This window comes from Artemia sp. Qi Xiang Cuo, chromosome 8 (genome assembly GCF_049724085.1).
Source record: "Artemia sp. Qi Xiang Cuo chromosome 8, ASM4972408v1, whole genome shotgun sequence".
In the NCBI taxonomy this organism is placed as follows: Eukaryota; Metazoa; Arthropoda; class Branchiopoda; order Anostraca; family Artemiidae; genus Artemia; species Artemia sp. Qi Xiang Cuo.
In genome coordinates, this window is record NC_142801.1 from 44,666,825 (window position 1) to 44,687,982 (window position 21,158).

Genomic DNA, 21,158 nt, shown 5'->3' on the forward strand with positions numbered 1-21,158 from the left:
ATTATAATTTTTGCTCGTTTAACTTTTGACGTATCATATGTATAATCTGAACTGCTTGGTTCAATTTTCAAATTTGCTCTTTTTAATTTTCATGGAAAAACTTTTTGTTTCAACGTATAATATATTCGCTGTTTAATCAATAAAATTTTGTTTATATTTCTATTTTGCCCATGTATTTCCATTAGCTATATATCTTTCATTCTGTGCTATATTTTGTTCATTTGCTTTAAATCTTGTCAAACTTTTCAGATCTTATTGACGGACGAACAGAGCAGTACAGCCAGTGTATCATACAAGTCAGCGGAATGTCAGATTTACATCAAGGGATCGAAGCTTTCACGAAGGGATCTGTAGAATCCAGTCCTATGGTTGAGGCCAATCTAAACTCTCCCAAACTTAATTCTAGTCAAAGCTATCGTACATTAAGATCTTTAGGGCTAATTCGGGAAAGATGGTTTCAAGATCTACCGCCAGTTCTTACTTTTGAGTTGAAAAGGTTTCTTTTCAATAGTGTTAGCAAACGACCTGAGAAAATTCATGATCGAGTGCTATTCCCAAGGAGAATATATATGGATAGGTATGTTCAAATGTTATTTTTTTTAGTGCAACTTAAGTTTTTTTGTAGTACTAAACCAAGTTTTCCCAATCCAGGTTGCATCTGTTAATCCGAAGGTCAATATTCATATTGTCAATAAAAAAATACGTTATAAAATTTTCGATAGATAAAGTTAAGTCTTTTCAATTTATGACCATTTATTTATTTCCCTCAAAATCAAGGAGTATATAAAATACATACATTAAGTCTTAAATATACTTCAACAAAGCGCCAATATACAGTGGTTGTAGAATTATAAAGGAACGCCATATGTGAAGTAAAAAAAGAAAAAAAAAGATAATTAATATCTCAGGTGCTTTTTAAATTCTGGAAGGGTAAAAGATATGGATACAGAGAATGTTTACAAATTTACGGTAAAAGTTATCAATTTTAATTTTAGCTGATTCCAACGGCTCTTTAATTTTAAATCTCGAAATCAATTCAGCTTTACTAAAACAAATTGGATAACCAAATAAAAATTTACAGTATTGACTTTATGTATCAACTAACCAAATTAATTGTTTCATCAATGAAAGTTCTGTTTTTTCTTGTGTTATTTCTTGGAAATAGCTTGTGGGGTTACATTTTTGAAAATTTTTTTTTGTAATTTCGGTAAAAATTTGAGCTCAATGGACATCCAATTTAATAATCTGGCTTGGCAGAGTAAGATTGTCGATACAAGAATAAAAAAAATAACTAATTATACGATTGTCACTAAAAATCATATTCGCCCAATCAAACTGTCAGTGAAACTGGAAATGCTTCAATTCCGTTGTCAACCTGACAATAGGATTGTCAGTGAGAAAAGCCTCCCTTTCAACCGTCTTATTTTTTTCAGTAAATTTTTAGAACCAAAACTTTTAGTTTTGAAAGTTTTTGTCTGTGCCATGCCTATAAGCTATTCTAATATGGCATAGAAACACTTTCAAAACTGCAAGTGACGAAATAAAACAGACCAAAAAGAAGAAAAAAAAAATTCAGTGTCAATGTTGTTATTACTAAATCATCCAGTTTGCATGTAATGAACACCTTAATACCCCTAAATGTGAGTTTAAATGTTTTTATATAAAATCAATGTAACCTCATCAGTGGTGGTTCCGGCCTCTCTCGCGTGCAAAATCTTGATTAGCTCCGCACCCTGTCTCCCAAAACTTTAGACCAAATTTTTATTTATTAAAAAAATTCCATTTATTTAAGTTTGACTTCTTACTTTAACCTCTACAAAATAGTTGGTTATCTCATCCCATTAGATTGAATCTAATTCTTTGCGTTCTATGATCATTAACGATACAGGGCTTTGAATAAGTGCTGACATCCCAGCACCGAAGAAGTGACGACAGCTGTGAAAAAGTTGAAAAATGTGTGTGCATCTGGAGTCAATGGGATCATGGCAGAAATAATGAAGATATCCCTTCGAGCCTGCATAACTGTTTGGACTGTTCTCTTAGTGGTCAACTGGAATAACGAAAAAGTCTCAAAAGATTGGACCAGGGGCTTACTGTCAAACTTTTGAAGAAGAGCGATGCGCTAATCTGGGACAACTGGAGGGGCATCAACTTAACGTCTGTGCCTAGTAAAATGCCAGCCAGAGACATATTACAATGCCTAAGGACAACCCAAGAATCACACTTCAGGGAAGAGCATTACGGCTTTAGACCTGGTAGGTCTTGCTCTGATCTTATTTTCATTCTTAAACTAATGGTCGAAGAGTCGAGGGAATGGGACAAAAGCACAACATAAATGCTCTTCATTGATTTTGAAAAGGCATTCGATCCTGGTGATCGAAAGATTTTAGGGAAACTTCTGAATTATCACGGAGTGCCTGATAAACTTGTCAAAATTATAATGCTGTTGTGAATATTGTTTGCGCAAAGAATATTACGATTCGCGTTTCTTCAAAATAATGTCTGGTATCAAACAGTGATATGTCCCATTCCCATTCCTGTTTGTTAATGTCATGGACTACATTCTAAGGCAGTCTATAGGCTCTGGAGTGAAGATTTGCAGCTGATAAGTCTCTGATCTGGACTTCGCTGGCGACGCTGTTCTTCTCGAAGAAGCGAAACACCGATTGCTGCTACTCCTCGACGCCATAGATGAAAAGGCCGAAAAAGTTGGACTTCTAGCCAATGTCAGTAGGATAATGAGCATGGCTACATCTGACTCTCCACTGACAATGAAATGCAAAGATAAACCAATTGAACAAATCAATGAACTTAAGTATGTCGGGACGTGGATTGATTATAGTGGTGAAATAGCCCATGAAATCAAGAGGAGGATTGGACAAGCTACATCGGTTTTTAATAAGTGGAAACCAATCTGACGCAATAGGAAAAACTATGCGCTGGAAGTATCTCAGTATAGTAAACTATCCTCATGAATAGCAATGTGAGGTCCCTTCTTCTCTATGCTAGTGAATGTTGGAAACTAGATATCCAACTGGAGAAACGTGTCCTAGCCTTTGAAAACATGTACCTTAGTATGAACAGGATCTGATGTCTGCGATGGCTCCGTAATGTCTGACGAAGTTTCGTAGATGCCCTATGCGCCATTTCTGGCTCTGGAGAATTTAAGGTTTAAGGTAAACGACTGCTCATTACTGGCCACTGACACTGTAATCGCTAATAATATTTGATATGCAACCTTTATGTTTTTGGAGACCCCTTCATCTCCATATTGCACAATTAATTATAGCACACCTATAGGTTCCTTTAAGGAAATGCGTCGGTGTTGAATCATTTTTTTTTCGTATCTTGGGGTTCATGGAACAACTGAATGGGATCTAAATCATCTTAATATTTTTACTTTTATTGCTACTTAATTTTATTTTCAAGAAGTGGTGCTGAAGGTATGGAAAAAATGAAAATTTTGGATTCAATTTACTTATACTTACCGCCAACTGCGCCCTCTGCATAGAAGTAGAATTTCAAAGATTACAAAATGATTATAACCGTTATATTATTTATTTGAAATTTTTCGGCCCTAAAATTTCTGCGCACAGGGCAAGTGCCCCCTCGGCCCCCCCCCCAAAAACCGCCTCTGACTCTTATGATTTACAATCAAGAAGAATGTGTATCGCCATGCAATTCGATTATATTTACCATGATAAATATTGCCGGATATTTTCTATCGGAGGACCTGAACCCTCACAAAGAACATTTTGAGAGACAATTTTTTCACATCTTGAGAGGTCCTTTGGCTAAATATTGCGAGTAAAGGGGGGAGGGACAATCCACCCCTGAGTAGTCCTGCATTTGAAAGATTATATTGAGATTAAGCGCCGAGAATGGTTGCTAAGGATGCTCTAGCTCTCTTCATATTTCGAAATGGTTATGAGTGTAAAAATGAAGCAATCAAGGCGTTGTTGAGTTTCTATCATAATCTGTAAATTGACAATATTGAGAAGCATAGAATCTTTGTAATGAGAAAATATTCAGCCTCATTTATGCCCAAATAACACAACATAGTGTTTAAAACCGGCACATAGGTCGTAACTAAAAAAGAAGATTAAGAAAAAAAGCTGCAATTTGTCAATTATTATATATGTATGACCATAATGTATTGTTTGTTTGTAGCCCCTTGTGTAGTTCAGGCCTATAAATTTTCTGATATTGTAAAAGGTCTCCCGACTTGTATCCATCATATCAGAAACGGTCATTAAATTATACTCAGTCGTTTTCCAATTTATTCTGTTTCATTTTGTTATGGTTTAAGAACACCTTCAACAGTGGACAAGACAAAACAAAACTGATCAAAAAGTAGAAAAAAAACAAATAAAAACTAAAATTGAAACAATACGTCAACGAAAAGAAAGAAATAAAAAAGCTGCAATGTTTCTAGTTTTTATAACCAATGATGTATATAATATACAGTCATGTTATTTTCTGCCGCTCTATTGCTTATAGTTTTGTACCTTTCTAATTCAATTTGATAACGCAGCGTTATGAAGAGTTTTCACATCGGCAAGTAACAAAGTTGTGTTATCTGCCTTAGCTTAAATATCTTCAGCTTTCATATTAGTATGTGTCTTTACATAATAGTACATCCCTTTCACGTACAATCCCATAGACCGGTTACACCGGCAATGGTTATAACGGCAATATTTATGAACATGCAAACTGTGGAACGTTCAACGCTGCAGCAGCTTTGATGATGAGATTTTGATGGTTTCTACTACATATGTGGGAGATTGCAAGAGAAAATACAATTTATAAAAATAATGAAAAGGAAGAAGAAAAGACTCCAATGGGTCATCATAATCTTTTCTTCTGAAAACATAGCTTTGCTCGGGCAACTTAACCTGCAGCAGGGCATGGCGCTTTGTCACGATCTAAAAAAGGCGTAGAAAGAGCGTGCAAAATTGAAGATATAACTCTCTATTTGAAAGATTAATTTCGAAAAATTTTCTTCTCCTTTTGTATAAAATTGAGAACTTATAAACGTAATTTGACGTAAAATAAAATACAGTCTATTTTCTAAGTTTTTAAAGTTAAGTATATATGTTGTCGGTTTTATAAACGTTGGTTCTTATAAACAAAAAAGACACCATGTCGTAGCGAAATTGCTTGACCTGAAAGGCCAGATAAAGCATCTAAGGCAATATGAAAGGCTTGGCTTAACACTGTGAAAGTGTCGACAGTTTTAGTGCATTTAAGCACCATATTCGGGTGCCAAAGATCCACCGTTTTTCAGTTTCCTATTTCTCTGAACCCGGGCTTATTCCTGTGTGTCCGAAATTATAAATCAGGTTGTTCTTGTTAACATGCTTCTCAACTGCGAATATTGGTATTCTCATTGTTATTTTAAGAACTGTTTATTACGGTTATCTTCAGCCCTCCCATAATTATGCTTTTCTTGTTCTGAAACGTCAATCCTTTTAAGACAAATCCTACCGTAGACTTAAAGCATGGAAACTTCACATTGTTTTATTTTGGCCCAAAAAGAATTGAAAACAACTGACAATGGTGAAAACCTACAACCGAAAAACGACAGCACGTGATCCTCGTGCGCACAGACTTTGTGTTTCATATTTCGGTGAAATTTCATGAAATAATTTCCAAATGCATTATTTAAAATGTGTCTAATAGTATAACCAAAAGAATCACATTGAATCATATAAAATGTATTGCCAAAAAGAATGAACTCTGCTTAAATCTAATTAACCCTTTTGGTTGTTCCATGAAATCTTTTACAAATTGTCAAACTTTTTGGGTTAGCTCTCAAAAAAGTTTTCTTTTTTTCTCGTTGCATTATATATATTCGCCTGCTGAACACTTCACCTGCAATATGTCTGTTAGTTCTTCTGAACTGCGATGCAGAGCATAAACTTTTTAGACAGATTATCCAAAATTCACGAAGAAATTCAATATCCCTCGATTCCAAACAATTGCGTCTAAGAGCGTTCTGTTAGGAACCCAACTTGTGCTGTTGCTTATGGAAAACAGTGATGCCTTGTGGGAAAGACCTATAATAAGGTCCTAAAGGGTAACCAATGATAAAATATCTATCATTGAAAAGATACAGAAAGAGCTTTAGAAAAGATTTTCGGATTTTTTTTCTTCACTACTTACAAGACCAGTTTCAATCACATTCATTCAATTTCTTTGTAAATAAATCCTTTTCCGTCATTTTAGCCAGCTATTGTTGTTCTATATATAATGCCTATTTTGAATGGAAACACCTTTGATAATTTTTAGTTTTGCAGTTATAGATATGATTAAAACATGTTGAAAGTGAAACGGATAGAGATTTGTAGGATTCGAATTTTGTTCATAACACAGAAGGATTTTGGCGATTGATATTAATCTGTTTTAACTTCAGTAGTTTTCTCGTTCATCAGACAGTTCCTAAAGTCTCAGAACGCTTGAGCTTCCCCTGCTAATTAGGGAAAACGAGTATCTGTATACTTACTGTCTTTATTATTGTAGCCAATGAACGTTTTCTGTCCTAATGTTGCTATTGTAGGTCTGATAAAGATTTTTTTTAAGCAATGCAACTTCTATGAGACCACATGTTTCACAAGTTGTGCTACAGCATATTATATGAGTAAATAGCTGATATTTTGCCCTTTATTGTACTCCAGCACCTTCATTCGTTTAAAGACAAAAATGTGACTTGTACTTTATTGACTTATCGGTGGATCTTCATTAGGAAATAAAAATGAAGAGAAATGGAGAAATTTGGATTCTTCATAATAGAATAGATCTGTATCTAATAATAAAAAGGTAGATTTTAACAATAGATCATTTGTTGAACAAGAACATGTACTTCGACATTTTGCCTTTTAAAGACCAAGAACAAACAATTATGAATAAATAATCTGCATAATATAATATATATGAATCATATGACTAAAAAAATAGATATGCAAAAAAATACAAACTTTAATACAAGAGAATAGATAAGCGAAAAAGAAACGTGAAAGTTCAAGCCAATTGCTTTCTATTTTAAAACTTGATCATTCCTAGCAATCAGCTTTTTTTAACTGTAAATTTTCAATAGGAAAGATAAAAGCTATATGTACACAAACAGTCTTTCTGTGAATTGAGCTCGACATGAATGACTTGGTGCTCTCCCTGAGATGTTTTACAATGTTTGCAGGTATTTGCAAAGTAATCGTGAAAAGGTAGTTGAGCTTCGTACGATTGCTGACGAGCTACTGAGCCGAAAGCACCAATTAGAAGAAAGAATCCTACGTATTGATGAATTTGGAAACGAGACCGAAAAGTATTCACTACCTCGTGTTCTTCGATACACTAGGCGGTTTATAGAGAGTAGACGAAGAAGAACTACATTGTTTTCATCACAACCAGCCGAAAACACCCGTCTGTAAGAGATTTTCACTTATTTTCTCTTTAGTAGCCGTTTTAGTTTAGCAAAACTGATACATAAAATCAAGATCAATTTAGATGAGGAATAGTGATAACTTCTAGGTAAAATGCTAAATACAATAAACCAAATCATAACCGGTATTGCGGTTGCCTCTGAAAAGGCATTGCGTATTTTCAATACGTAATGCCTTTACAGCATCTGTTCAGAATCTCCGCTAATGTGTGAACTTTCATTTTGGTTATTTATGCTTTGATAAACAGCTACATGGTGCCTTTGGTGCTTTTTGCCCTTTTTTTTTTTTTTTTGCCACTGACAAAAATATCTAGGGCCATTTTGAGGGCTGAAAGCGGTCTAAGCGCAATCTGACGTACCCTCACCGTACCCTGTGTCCTTATGCTCCTCAGTAGCCCTACTTGGCATCAGATCAAAACTGCAGGACAGTAATTTTTTATCAAAACGGTTTAAAATCAGAAACCATTTTGGTTATTTATGCTTTGACAAACAGCTACATGGGGCCTTTGGTGCTTTCCCCCCTTTTTTTTTTGCCACTGACAAAAATATCTAGGGCCATTTTGAGGGCTGAAAGCGGTCTAAGCGCAATCTGACGTACCCTCACCGTACCCTGTGTCCTTATGCTCCTCAGTAGCCCTACTTGGCATCAGATCAAAACTGCAGGACAGTAATTTTTTATCAAAACGGTTTAAAATTTTAGAAAACCGACTCCTGGATTGACATGATTAATGTAGTCCAAGTGTAAGGGCCATAAATTAGATAGATAGCCGATGTACGACAAAACTTTGAGATCAGAGTAATATAAGGACTGTTGCTGTGTAATATTGAAGGCCCAAAGTGAGACTCTGGGCCCGAACCCCCTTCAATTCCTCCACTCCCAGATTTGCAAATAAAAGTATTTTACGCCTCTTTTGACTCACAATCATTGAAGGATTTCAAAATGAATGATCCTAACTGAATAAACGGCATTTATTAAGCATCATTAAGATAGACACTTTGATCAGAACAGTTGTAAGGTCAAAAAACGTAATTTTGGAGATGATTTGATACGTGTACTCCTAGGGACAAGAGCTCCAAATTATGAATAATAGAAAGGCGGACAAGTTACATCTTGTTAAAAAAAAGAGTTCCAATCTGTGTCAATAAAGCGCTTAAAATGAGGCTTTTAGTTGTTGCCCAAAATCAAACTATTTTTACACATAGAAAGAGAGGGGGGGGGGGGGGCACACGAAAGAAGTGAATTTTTAGGTTATGATTTTCAATCTGTCTTTGGGCCTTTGCACCAATTTGGACTGTAAGCTGGGGTGGGGGATCAGTGAACAGGGTTGCCAACCCTAGTGATCTATCACTATTTCTAGTGATTTTTTATATTAAAAAAAAACAATAAATCAGCAAATACATTACTAGATTATTGAGGGAAATCAATAAATCAACCAAAAGATCACTGAAATCTAGTGATTGCCTTTTTCGTCGAGTGGCAACCCTGTCAGTTAAACTTCTGTATCTTCCGCCCCCTATTTTTATGTATTTCGATAGGATGCATAATTCTTAAAGGGAAAAGGGGCTGTTTTATCTATATTTTTATTAATCTGTTGGCAAGATTTTATTGGTATATTCTGATGCTGTATTACCATGTTTTGAAGGAAATTTTGAACTCATTTGCCATTACTAGTTAGGATTGCAAATATAAACACATTTTTGTTAGCTAAGGAAGAAGTAAAGGTGACAAAATTACATGAATGAATAAAAAGTAAATTCAGTGAAAGAGATATCGAATTATGGCTCGTGAATTTAGATAGGCGAGTTAAGAGACGAATAAAGTTTAATGGAAAAAAGTAGATATGAATTTTCCTTGTTTTGTGTCTTGCTTAAAGGAGCTCAATATAAAACACTTGTATTTACAATAGAGGAATACGTAACTTAAAAAGCCGGCTATCTCTAGTTCCATGGGAGCTGGAATTATGTTTAGAGTATTGCGTTAAACAAGAATTGGTCAAAATACAGGAATCAGTAAAGGAAACGTAGATAACCGAAACCAGGCACGCACGCAGGATTTGTTTCCGGATGGAGGAGGGGGGTTGGAGTGAAACTAACGTAGCTATGAATGCTTTGCTGGAGGATTCAATAAATTCTCGTCAGGTTAAAAAGGAGAGTAGCTGAAAAACATTCTTTAAAAAGAATTGGAAAAACCTCAAACACAAGGAAATTAAAACAGCACAATAAAAAAAAAGAAAATAAATCCAAGTGCAAAAGAAAACAATAAGAAATGGTGTTTTTATGGTTTACTGTTTTTTATTCTTCTACTTTGCACACACAGACATACCCCCCCCCCCCTGATTAATATATTTTTCAATTAGTTTTCATATGTTTTTCCAATTTTTAGTGATTTTACTGGCTTTTTCAAGTCAACACTGCTTGTTTTATACTTGAATTTTATACTAAAAAACAAATGGCGTCTAAACCATGGAATGCATAACATAAAAATTCGACATCAATTAAAGTCTTGTTTTTTTGGTCTTTATTAATAATTCGCACTTCCACAGGAGAACAGTTGCTTCTACTAGCTCGCCACATAGAAGAAGGTCCTTAAGCGCAACAGACGTAAGTTATTTATTGCCCTTGTAAAAGCTTATTCTCGCTATGACATAAGAGCTTGTTTAGATGACACAAAACATGTTGATAACTTGTGTGCATTGGCTAGGGAGATAAAACGAGAAACAAGTCTTTCAGTTAGTTTCTATAAAATGCCTGTACTTTATCAATATTTGTTGCCAAAAAAACTGACAATGATATTGCAAACAATGTTATTGCATTACTGTTTATCAAGAAATAAACGCTGATTAACAACCTATTGCAAGTATAATAATTGGGAGAGTAATCTATTTTTGAGTGACCTAGTTCAAAAGCCAAGATGTCTCTTTATAAGAAAGAAAAATGAGATTATAAGAACAAAAACCGCTGAATACAAACCGAAGAGTCGAGCATAAAATTTTGAAAAGACTGGGAAGCAATGCTTTAAAAAAGCTAATTACTCGATAAGGTGAATCCGAGTTACATGTTAAGCTCTGGTCGTTTTTTTTCTTGATGAACTAGTACTTTGATCAAGTATCTACGAATTTGGAATACTTTTTCGAAAATTCGGAGAGAGAAATAAAAGGAAAGGTAAACGATTTTTTAAGAATAAAAATGTACAACACGAGTTGGGTTCGATAAACAATGAAATCACAGGTTTTCATTAAGGTACTATTACCTTTTAGACATCCTGTATTTAGATTAGTTCTCAAGATCAGTTGCCTGTTGTTTAGACTATACTTAGAGGCTTTGTTTATTTTAGAGCGTCGTTAACACAAGCTGTTATATCTAATGCTGTTCTCTTGCTCATAGGTCCTAAAATGCCTGAAAACGCTAATTATTTCAGATAACGGTCTCAGTTAAGTTTATTCCTGACACATCGATTCACCCTTTTTTCGTCTCAAAATGTCGTTTCCCTCTAAAAAAAAAAACTCCAATGTACATATCTTAGCAAGCATGTACACATTGGACCTTTCCCCCTTTTAAATATCAAGATTGCTATGATTTCCATCATGGTTTTTGTTATTTTTCAAATTTCATCAGTAGTACCCCCTCCCTTCGAAATTTGAGTAAATCCTGTAAAATAAATTCATACGCACGTGCCTGATCCATATAAAAGTTAAAATTTCGTCATATAATCTAGAAAACGTAAAATCAATTGAATTTATTCCAAAAACTTTTCAAGTCTTGATTTTTAGACATGCAATGTTAAATGTCTCTAGATAAAAGGATTTAGTTAAATACTTACTTGTTTTGCCGTGCAGAATTTACTTGATTTTTTTTTTAATGGAGTGTATAAGATATCACATGCTGCGAAAGGTGAAATAGAATTAGCTTTTTGACTTAGTAAAAAGTGGTAAAAATCGCACAAACCCTAAAGTTTTTTGACAACTTCCCAATCTATATCTTTTGTTTCTTGTATGTTTTTTCTCTTCTATTTATTTCCTTTTGCTATTCATTTTGTCTAAATTTATTTATTTTTATTTTTTGTGGTTTGTAATAATTTAAGAATCAGATATTTCCTAATCTTTATAAAATAATTGTACATAAAATATTGTGAATTAGTCCAGTGCCTAGCACTGCGATAGAGAATAGATCATTAGGTTTATACTTGTCTTAAACAAGAGTGTTTAAGGATGTTGAGGACTTATAAATTGTGCATTCTCAATCTTGGATATTACAAATTGTAAAGGGAAATTAGCTGTTTGAAAAACCGTTTTTCTTTATAGACTAGAGAAAGAGTTTTTGGTTTTGTCCTTTTATGTCTGATGAAGCTTTTTTTACTCCTGAATTTGCAGCACAAGATATAATTATATATCTGATTTGCCGCTAGTCTTTTGTCCAGGATTTTAGATGACTATTGAATCATCTTTTGAAAGAGTCAACAGAGATATTTTAGGGATGACTTTCTCAGGAAGATCGTTCCAGATCGAAGTGCAATGTCGGATGTAGCTGTTCTTCATCTCCAAGTACTCTGTCCTCAGCTTGCCAGCCTCGAGATAATTGGACTGATCTGTGTGCCTTCGTGTTTGTCTTGTTGGTTGGACAATTATAGGCACAATACAAGAAAGCTCTAGAAACGGAAGTGAATTTAAGTACTTGTAGAAAACAAACCTCTCACTAACAGACTGGAGAGAGTTGTGGAGAACGACTAAACTTGCCATATTTATCCTATTCTGGGTCTGTTGAAGTGGTGCCAGTAATATTTTCAGAGCTCCAGCATGCAGCAGTCATCCATACTCGGTATTGGATCTGATGCGAGACTTGTAAAGTGTGATGATCGAGCTGATCATTTTAACTTAAATTTTAGTGGAAGGTAGCTGGAGCTTGGAGATAGCAAGGCAAAAACATCGAAACAGTTCTTGGAAGGGGGGGGGGGGTGGGGGTTAGGCTGTAAAATACAAAAATTATAATACAATGTGCTTAAACATTGAATCTAAGTAATTACGTATGAGTTGAAACCAAATGCTAATATTTTCTGGGAATGTATTTAGTTTGAAATATGCCTTAAAACTAAGTAAATATTAAAGTTATTAATGAAAATTCCACAGTATCCCAGAAATTCTAATTGATTTTTGTTATATTTGACAAAATTTCGTCAATATTGTCACAGTATGGCCAAGAGCTGTGAAATATGCTAATAAAATAAAAAAAAATACAAGGGGTTGCTTTTTCGGAACGATTTTCTTCACCGCCAAACAAAAAGCAAAGTAAGTACGAATTTGGTCAAGTCCACTATGTATGGTCAAAGATATTAAATAAGCTTTTAAAATAAGAAACAAAAAGAAGTAGTAGTTATTATGGAATAATAATGATCGCCGCTGCAGAAATAAAAAGAATCAAACAGTTCGTGGTAACGAAGTGTAAGTAAGGAGCGACCCGGCTCAATAGTAACCGAAACTTAAAAAAAACGGGATTTTGACACCAATAGATGCATCAAAAGAATCAGATTTTAATACTTATTTCAGATATGTAAGTTTCATCAAGTTTAGTCCTACCCATCAAAAGTTACGCGCCTGAGAAAATTTGGTTGATTTTCGAAAAAAGGGGGAAAGGCCCACTAAAACCTATAGGACCTTAATGAAAATCACACCATTAGGTTCAGCGTATCAGAGAGCCCTACTCTAGAGGTTTCAAGCTCCTCTATACAACAAAGTTAAATTGTGTTTTTTTTTGTCAGAAGAAAGATTAGGGATGCGTGTTAATTTTTTTTTCCAGGGGTAATTACATCGTTCCTATAGTCCTATAATATTGCGGGAGGGCTCATTCTAACGGAAGTTAAAAGTTCTAGTGCCCTTATTAAGTGACAAAAAATGGAGGGCAACTAGGCCCCCTCCCATGCTCTTTTTTTCCCAAAGTTACCCGATCAAAATTTTGAGATAGCCATTTCGTTCAGCATGGTCAAAAATATAATATATATGTCTTTTAAGAGGATTCGATCACCCGCAGTTCCTGGGGGAAGGGTTAGAATTTATGAGTAGGACCTAATACTTAAATATTGCAGTGTATACCGGGAAGTAAGCCGACTTTTCCAGTGGGGATATTTTTTCTGGAAGTGGGAGGGGGGTTGGGAGCAATGTGGCAGGATCCTTCAATGGAGGATGTTTTCATGGGGGAAGGGACATTGCTATGAAGGGGGCACCGGATATCCCAGCACAATTTGAAAAAACGATCAGAAATTAAATAAAAAATAAATAAGTTTTTCAACTGAAAGTAAGGAGCAACATCAAAACTTAAAACGAACAGAAATTATTAAGTATATGATTGGGTTCGCCCCCTAGTCAATACCTCGCTCTTTAAGCCACAGATTTTTTAGTACTTTCATAAGAGCTATTTATTCTAATTAACGGCCTTTGTTATTAAGGGGTAATTTTTCAAGAATTGGAACAAAATTTGAACTTTAGCTTAAAGAGCGAGGTATTGACTAGGGGGCGAATCCCCTAATATACGTATTAAAAATATATAGATATAGAAGTTCGTTACGTAAGTTAATTCGCAAGTAACGTATATTCATTGCTAATAAAAATGTCCGTAAATAAAATTAAACAACTTCCGAGAAAGCCATTTAACCAAATAAAAGTAAAATTAATATGCAATTTTTTTTTTAATTATTCATGTACGTGGAGCCAAAATCAAAACCTCCATTAATTCAAAAACGTTCAAAAATTAAATAAAAAAACAAGTTTTTTTTAACTGAAAGTAAGGAGCACAATTAAAATTTAAAACGAACAGAAATTATTCTGTATATGAAGTGGGCTGTCCCCTCCTCAACGCCTCGCTCTTTACACTAAAGTTTTTTATTGTTTTAAAAAATAGAATTGTTAGAAAAAGTCTAACTTTAGTGTAAAAATCGAGGCGTTGAGGAGGGGACAGCCCCTTTTATAAATGGATTAATTTTTGTTCGTTTTAAGTTTTAATGTTGCTCCTTACTTTCAGTTAAAAAAAACTTGTTTTTTTTTATTTAATAAAATACAGAAGACTGGTTATAAAACTAAATTTTAGTTTGGTTTTGATGTTAATTTTGCTTTTTTTATGAGTTCTTTAATTGTCTTCAACTTATTGTTGATTTCTTCACCACTTCAGATACTTATTTATATTGTATTATAATATATTGTATTTTGTAATATGTTTTTATTATTGTAATTTAGCGGTAATTTAATCTGCATATTTATTTTTAGTTTACTGGGCAGGTTTTACTAGAATACGTAAGCGGGATGAAAAAAAATAAATACCAACGAGGAATTTTTTTTGTATATTAGCATTCGAGCACTCAAAATTTTACTGAAAACCATTTATCCTGTTTAGCGTACACAATATTTCCGTTAACACTTAATATTTAAGACAAAAGAAAAGACGTACCTAGTCCGTTTAAGTAGGATATTACTCAGAAACACTAGATGACGGGGCGTATTATTGTAATTTAATGTTCTTTTATCCTTTATATCTATTTTTCAGTTTGCTGGACAGGAGAGTGACCCAAAACGATGTAGAGTTTTGACCAATGAGGAATTTCAAGTGATTGATACTTGTCTTGATGAATTGCATGAGGAAATCTGTAAAGATTTGGAACAACTCGGAAAAGATGTGGCTAAAATTGACGCCAAAGTAGATAAGCTGTATGATAAGCCAGATTTACAAACGGTAAAGTTGAACGTATTTTGTTTGTTTCGTTTCTATGCTAATATTTTTTTTCATAGATGGTAGATTGATAAATATTTATTCACACACATGTACATAATTTTGGTCATACCTTTAAACAGTGGACAAATGAAAAATTTCCTCCAAGATCCGTCTTACCGGTCGTTTGATAAATATTTGGCCTTGAGAAGAAAATAAATATTTCAGGGAAAAATTCAATTAGGTTTTAACATAGTCTCATTTTAGCTCTATACATTTAGTTCAACGCTAGTAAAAAATTTGGATACCTTCTGAGAATGAAGGTTCTTTAGGCTTTCAAAATTGGCGTTTGTTTCATTAATGGATTCGCCAAATAAATTTTAAATTTGGAAGCGAGAAGTAATCAGGAGACTAAACCTAGAAAATATGGTAAACGTAGGAGCCATGTATATCCTAATTTATGCAATTCTATCATGGTGTCAACACATTTGGGCATCTTCACTTTAACCTGATGAAAAAGGCTTTTTCTTTGCGGAACGCGTACGTTCCCTTCTAAGTTAGAAACATCATCAAACGGACTAATTGGTCGGAGTAATACTCAACGGTAATTGTTCTTTTCTGTATAAGGTAGTCAACGTGGATTATTCCATGCTTATTAAAAAAACTGGCATGAGCTTGATATCTGATAAAGTTGCTATTGTCTTGTTAGGCGCTGATTTCGACGAGAACTCCATTATTTGAATTGTCTTTTGTCACTGGTGTACTGTGATGGATCCTTTTTTCATTTATAGCTAGGAATTGATGCAAGAAGTCCTAAGGATTGTGGGTTGATATCTCTTAATACTTTTGAAATTGTCACACGTGTGTGAGTTTGCCAAATTATGAACAATTACGGCGAACCATTACGCTTTGAACTCTCTAGAGATAATCTCCATTCTGCTGGATCATGATAAGTAACACACAATACAGCAAATAGGCCCTGGCTCTTGACGATATACAAATTGATTGTTCTCTGTGGAAAGGGAAGGGGAATTTCTAGTCGTCTACAGAAAGAAGTTCTTGTGCATCCATCCAATAAGATTTCTTCTTTCAATCTTGATTTGGAGTCTGGTTTGATATTTTGCCACTGCTACGCCTAAAAGCCGTGTCTGACATTTTCAAACGTCTGAATAATCGCCAACAACTATCTTCTATTTGCTATTTTGCCATTTTCTCAGAGGGAGAGTCAACAGGGCAAAGTGTGCTCAGTGACATTTTGGTTGTTCAATGACACATTGCCCTGCAGATCCTCCCTTTGAGAACAGCCTTTTAACTTTCCTTTAGTCCAGTCGCGTTATCTCTTTACAGTTGTGGTATAAAACATAAGAGACTCATACCTTGTCTTGATCGCCAAGAGGAATTTCAAAATTAACATTGTAAATAAGTGACAAAAATAGTGATGTTTGGTCTGTGGCGAGCAAATGATCATTATGATAATGCTGAAATGTCATTATCAAATTCAAAATGGAACAAAATCACACTCAAAAAAAAAATCATTGGTCAGAGTGTGAAAAAAGAAAATGAGTGTGAAAAGTGTGAAAAAAAGAAAAAGAATTTACTTGCTCAGTCATGGATGCTGCTCAGGGTTCGTTTTCTATTAATCATGTAATTTTGTTATTAAACAGTGTATAATGCATGGGCTTGTATAAAACACATACTAAACCCCAATCATAGTTCTTCTCCTGTACGAGAAGAAGCAGGGGTGACTATGTTTTTCCCCCATATTTTGAAGATTTTTGGAACAAAACTTTGAGTTTGGGAATAGAATTTCTGATTGAAGAAAAATCTTGTGGTAGAAATTGAAATACGGAATAAATTGCGTGGTTAATAAACCAGATTAAAAAAAACGAATTTATGAAGATTCTACGTTACTAAAAAAGTATAGTTAAAATTTTGCGTTCCCAAAAACAAGAATAGTTGAAAATTTCATATTCAGAAAAGTAATAAATTATAATCAAGAATGAGTTGAAAAATCAGTTATATATGGTTGTCTCGCTAAAAAAAATCTATTCGTTCATGTTGAGGCTACAGAGTCTCACTTGGTGCTGTACCGGAAAGCGGGGTGGAGTTTAAAATAGGTAACGACTGTAAGTCAAATCTGGAGAAGACTACCCCTCCAATCTCCAATTTAGATAAAGCCCCGAACTTCTCGTGACTCGAGAGTGTCAAACTTTAGAAGTGCATACAGCAGCTGTTATCTAACAGCCAAGGGTGTGTCCAGGTATTTTGTTCGAGGAGGGGTGTATTTAGATTAGTTTTTTTTTTTGGGGGGGGGGCAAAAGAAGACTTAAAAACAAATCAGAATTTGTTGAATGCATTTTTCTTACGTTTCTAGGAGTCAGACGAAAATTTCAGGCGGGGGGGGGGGGGTTCAAACCTGGTAACACCTCCACCCCCTGGATACGGCCTTGCTAACAGCATCTACTCTTTTAACGCTTTAGGGAAAATGGTAAGCATATATAAATATAAAAATCATAGGTATAGCGTTCCAGCTCATAACAAGGAATGAAAGAAATGAACTTTGCGGGAAGTCTAGACCAGGCCGTAATGAAGAGGCGTGGTGTACCTAGCACAATCGCCTTTTCCCTTGAAGCTAAACAGACATTATTTATACCCGTCGCTAAAATAAGGGAATCAATTACATACAATCAATTTACAACATGGTTTGGGTGTCATAAATGATAATGGTGTGCGATTGACTCATATGTGTGTTGGCCGAGGCCTGATTGTTGATGGCTCGAGGTTTCCCCATCGGGAAATCCACAAGTATTCTTAGACTTCTCCTGATGGAGTTACAAGAAGCCAAATTGACCATCTCTTGGTCAGGAAGCAACACAGACGATGTTTGGAGGACTAGCGTTCCTTTCGTGGTGCTGGTTCGTTCTCCAATAAGTTTTCTAGCCTTATTTCTGAGGAGAGGGCAGCATCTGTTCGTGAAACATGGACCCAGATCTTGGAAAATGTGCAAAGTGTAGCTCAATACTTTTGATATTTCTAAAAAAAAGGGAACAGTGGATAAGTGATTCTTCTTGGAAGCTCATGTCGGTGAGGAAAGAAGTGAAAATTCAACTAGACTCTTGTGACCTTAGTGCCACCTCTTAAAATAAGGACTATCTTAAGAATAAGTATAAAGAAGCCCACAAGGCTGTAAAAAGATTAACTAGAGCAGATAGATGTTGCTTCCTCGAGGCAAAAGCTATTGAAATCGAGGCTACTGCTAGTAAAGGTGATACCAGGACAGTTTATCGCATAACAAAAAAAACTCACAAAAGATTTCAAAAAGCCTGCTACTGTTATTGAGTAAGCCGGGACGACTACTACACGCAAAGAAGAAATCGATAATAGATGGAATGAGTATTTCCACGAAATATTAAACTTTGCCCCTCCTGCAGACCCTGTAGACGCCCCAGATGATCGACCTTTTTTCTAATTGGATATAAGTACAGAGCCAATTAGTTCACATGAAGTAGAGACAGTACTACGTAAACTAAAGAATGAAAAAGCAGCTGGCATATACGGTATACAGCTTGAACTATTGAAATACGGTGCTGGAATGCTGGCTGAGACGCTACACCAAGTGTTAATACAGATATTGGACACTGAAGATATGCCCACAGATTGGAAGAAAGGGGTTATAGTGAAACTATTTAAGAAGGGTTGAACCGCTTATATGCAACAATAGGCGAGCCATCGCCCTACAGTCTGCAGGAAGCAAAGTCCTCTGCTGAGTACTTTTGAATCGCATCCAGACGAAAGTTGACGCCATACTCAGAGATGAACAGTATGGCTTCCGACCAATCAGGTAAAGTGCTGACTTGATCTTCCGTCTTAGAACACTTATTGAAGAATCAAATGAATGGCTGACTGAAATCATAATGACTTTCATCGATTTCTTGACGGCTTTCGACTTTGTTCTTAGAGATTCAATGTGGAAAATACTCCGCTACTGTGGCTTCCCTGATAAAATTGTCAGGATTGTAATAACGTTATATGATGAACAAATGTGTGCTGTTCGGACTGATGAAGGGGACCTGACTGAGTGGTTCTAAATCAACTCTGACGTTCGACAGGGGTGCATTCTGTCCCCAGTGCTGTTTACACTGCTTGTTGACTTCATCCTGCGTGAAACTTCATAGGTGGCATCCAGTTGAATGAAAATCGCACTTCATTTGATGCAGACTTCGCAGACGATATAACGCTCCTTTCTCACTTAAGAGAGGAGCTTCAGTACAACATAAATGAGATCTCGAAACTAGGTGAACGAATAGGTTTGGCAATAAGCACGCAAAAGACGAAAACCGTGCGCAAGAATGTGAATAAACGAACTACGTACTGAGCCGCTGACAGTTAAAGCAAAGGAAATGGAAGAGATAGAGATGTTTAGATATCTTGGGAGTTTGGTGAGCACCGATGGAAGCCCTGAGCATGAAATTGCCATACATATCGTGTACGCAGGAAGCGCCTTTGATAAGTTAAGAAACGATTAGAGAAGTGCCACTTTCTCTTTTAAGCTGAAACTGAGGCTCTTTAGTAGTAATGTCATGTTATCATTAATGTCTGATTCTTAAACCGGGGCACTGGCAAAAAAGATAAAGAAAAAAAATCAAAGGTTTTGAAAATAATGGTCTTCCACGGATTTTCGGAAGCAACTGGACGTACAAAACTACCAACTCATTCATTAGAGAAAAGACTAAACAGCCACTCGTTACTGATGAAGTCATAATTAGTCGGTGGCGATATTGGGGACACGTGGATAGAATTGGGTGCAATCGCCTGCCTCATGATGTTTGATGTTGGACTCCTCTAGGAGTTTGACGGCGCGGACGACAGAAGGCTACAATTGGACGATGCCTAGAAAAGACGCAGCGTTCTCAAGAACATCCCTTGATAATCTTTGGCTGAAGACGCTGGAGAGGTCATTGTGGATAGGCATCGTTATTGCATCATGCGCTGTCCGGCGTGGTAAGTTCTAAGTCTAAGTAACCTGTTAAAGTTCAACAATTTGACTGGGAAATTACCCAACGCTTTATTTTAGATGTTAGTAATGAAATGCAAATTGCAAAAAATACTGGAGCTCCCATTTCAAAATTGGGTTTCCTCAAAATTGGGTTGCCTGTCCGAAGGAGACTGGGAGGGGGAAAGGGCGACGCCCTTAGAAAAAGGGCGACCGCCCCCTTAGTAAGTGGGTGACGATAATGGTTAGAATTGGATGCAATCGCCTGCCTCATGATGTTTGATGTTGCACTCCTCCAGGAGTTTGACGGCGCGGACGACAGAAGGCTACAATTGGACGATGCCTAGAAAAGACGCAGCGGTTTGGGTTTCAACATGGTTTTAGTGTCATAAATGATAATGGTGTGCGATTGATTGATATGTGTGCTGGCCGAGGCCTAATTGTTGATGGCTCGTGGCTTCCCCATCGGGAAATCCTCAAGTATACTTGGACTTCCCCTGATGGAGTTACAAGAAGCCAAATTGACCATCTCTTGGTCAGGAAGCAACACAGACGATGTTTGGAGGACTAGCGTTCCTTTCATGGTGCTTATTCGTTCTCCAATAAGTTTTCTAGATTTGTTTGTGAGGAGAGGGCAACATCTCTTGGTGAAACATGGACCCAGATCTTGGAAAATATGCAAAGTGTAGCTGAATGCTTTTGATATTTCTAAAAAGAAAAGGGAACAGGGCATAAGTGATTCTTCTTGGAAGCTCAGGTCGGTGAGGAAAGAAGTGAAAATTTGACTAGACTCTTGTGACCTCAGTGCCACCTCTGAAAATAAAGACTATCTTAAGAATAAGTACAAAGAAGCCCACATTGCTGTAAAAAGGTTAACTAGAGCAGATACACGTTGCTTCCTCGTGGCAAAAGCTATTGAAGTCAAGGCTGCTGCTAGTGAAGGTGATACCAGGACAGTTTATCCCATAACCAAAAAAAAATCACAGGAGATTTTAAAAGCCTGCTACTGCTATTGAGTAAACCGGGACGACTACTACA

At 35.8% G+C, this 21,158-nt stretch overlaps 1 protein-coding gene across 2 annotated transcripts in view; it reads left to right on the forward strand.

Annotated features, from left to right (window-relative positions):
• Window positions 1-21,158, forward strand: part of LOC148949452 (ubiquitin carboxyl-terminal hydrolase 25-like) — a 96,425-nt gene that overhangs the window by 47,426 nt on the left and 27,841 nt on the right. For both annotated transcript variants that reach the window (XM_089093485.1, XM_089093486.1), the window contains exons 6-9: window positions 250-577; window positions 7,196-7,423; window positions 9,982-10,039; window positions 14,966-15,151. In XM_089093485.1, the coding sequence (XP_088949611.1) occupies window positions 250-577; window positions 7,196-7,423; window positions 9,982-10,039; window positions 14,966-15,151 (800 nt within the window). The remainder of the gene's footprint in view (window positions 1-249; window positions 578-7,195; window positions 7,424-9,981; window positions 10,040-14,965; window positions 15,152-21,158) is intronic.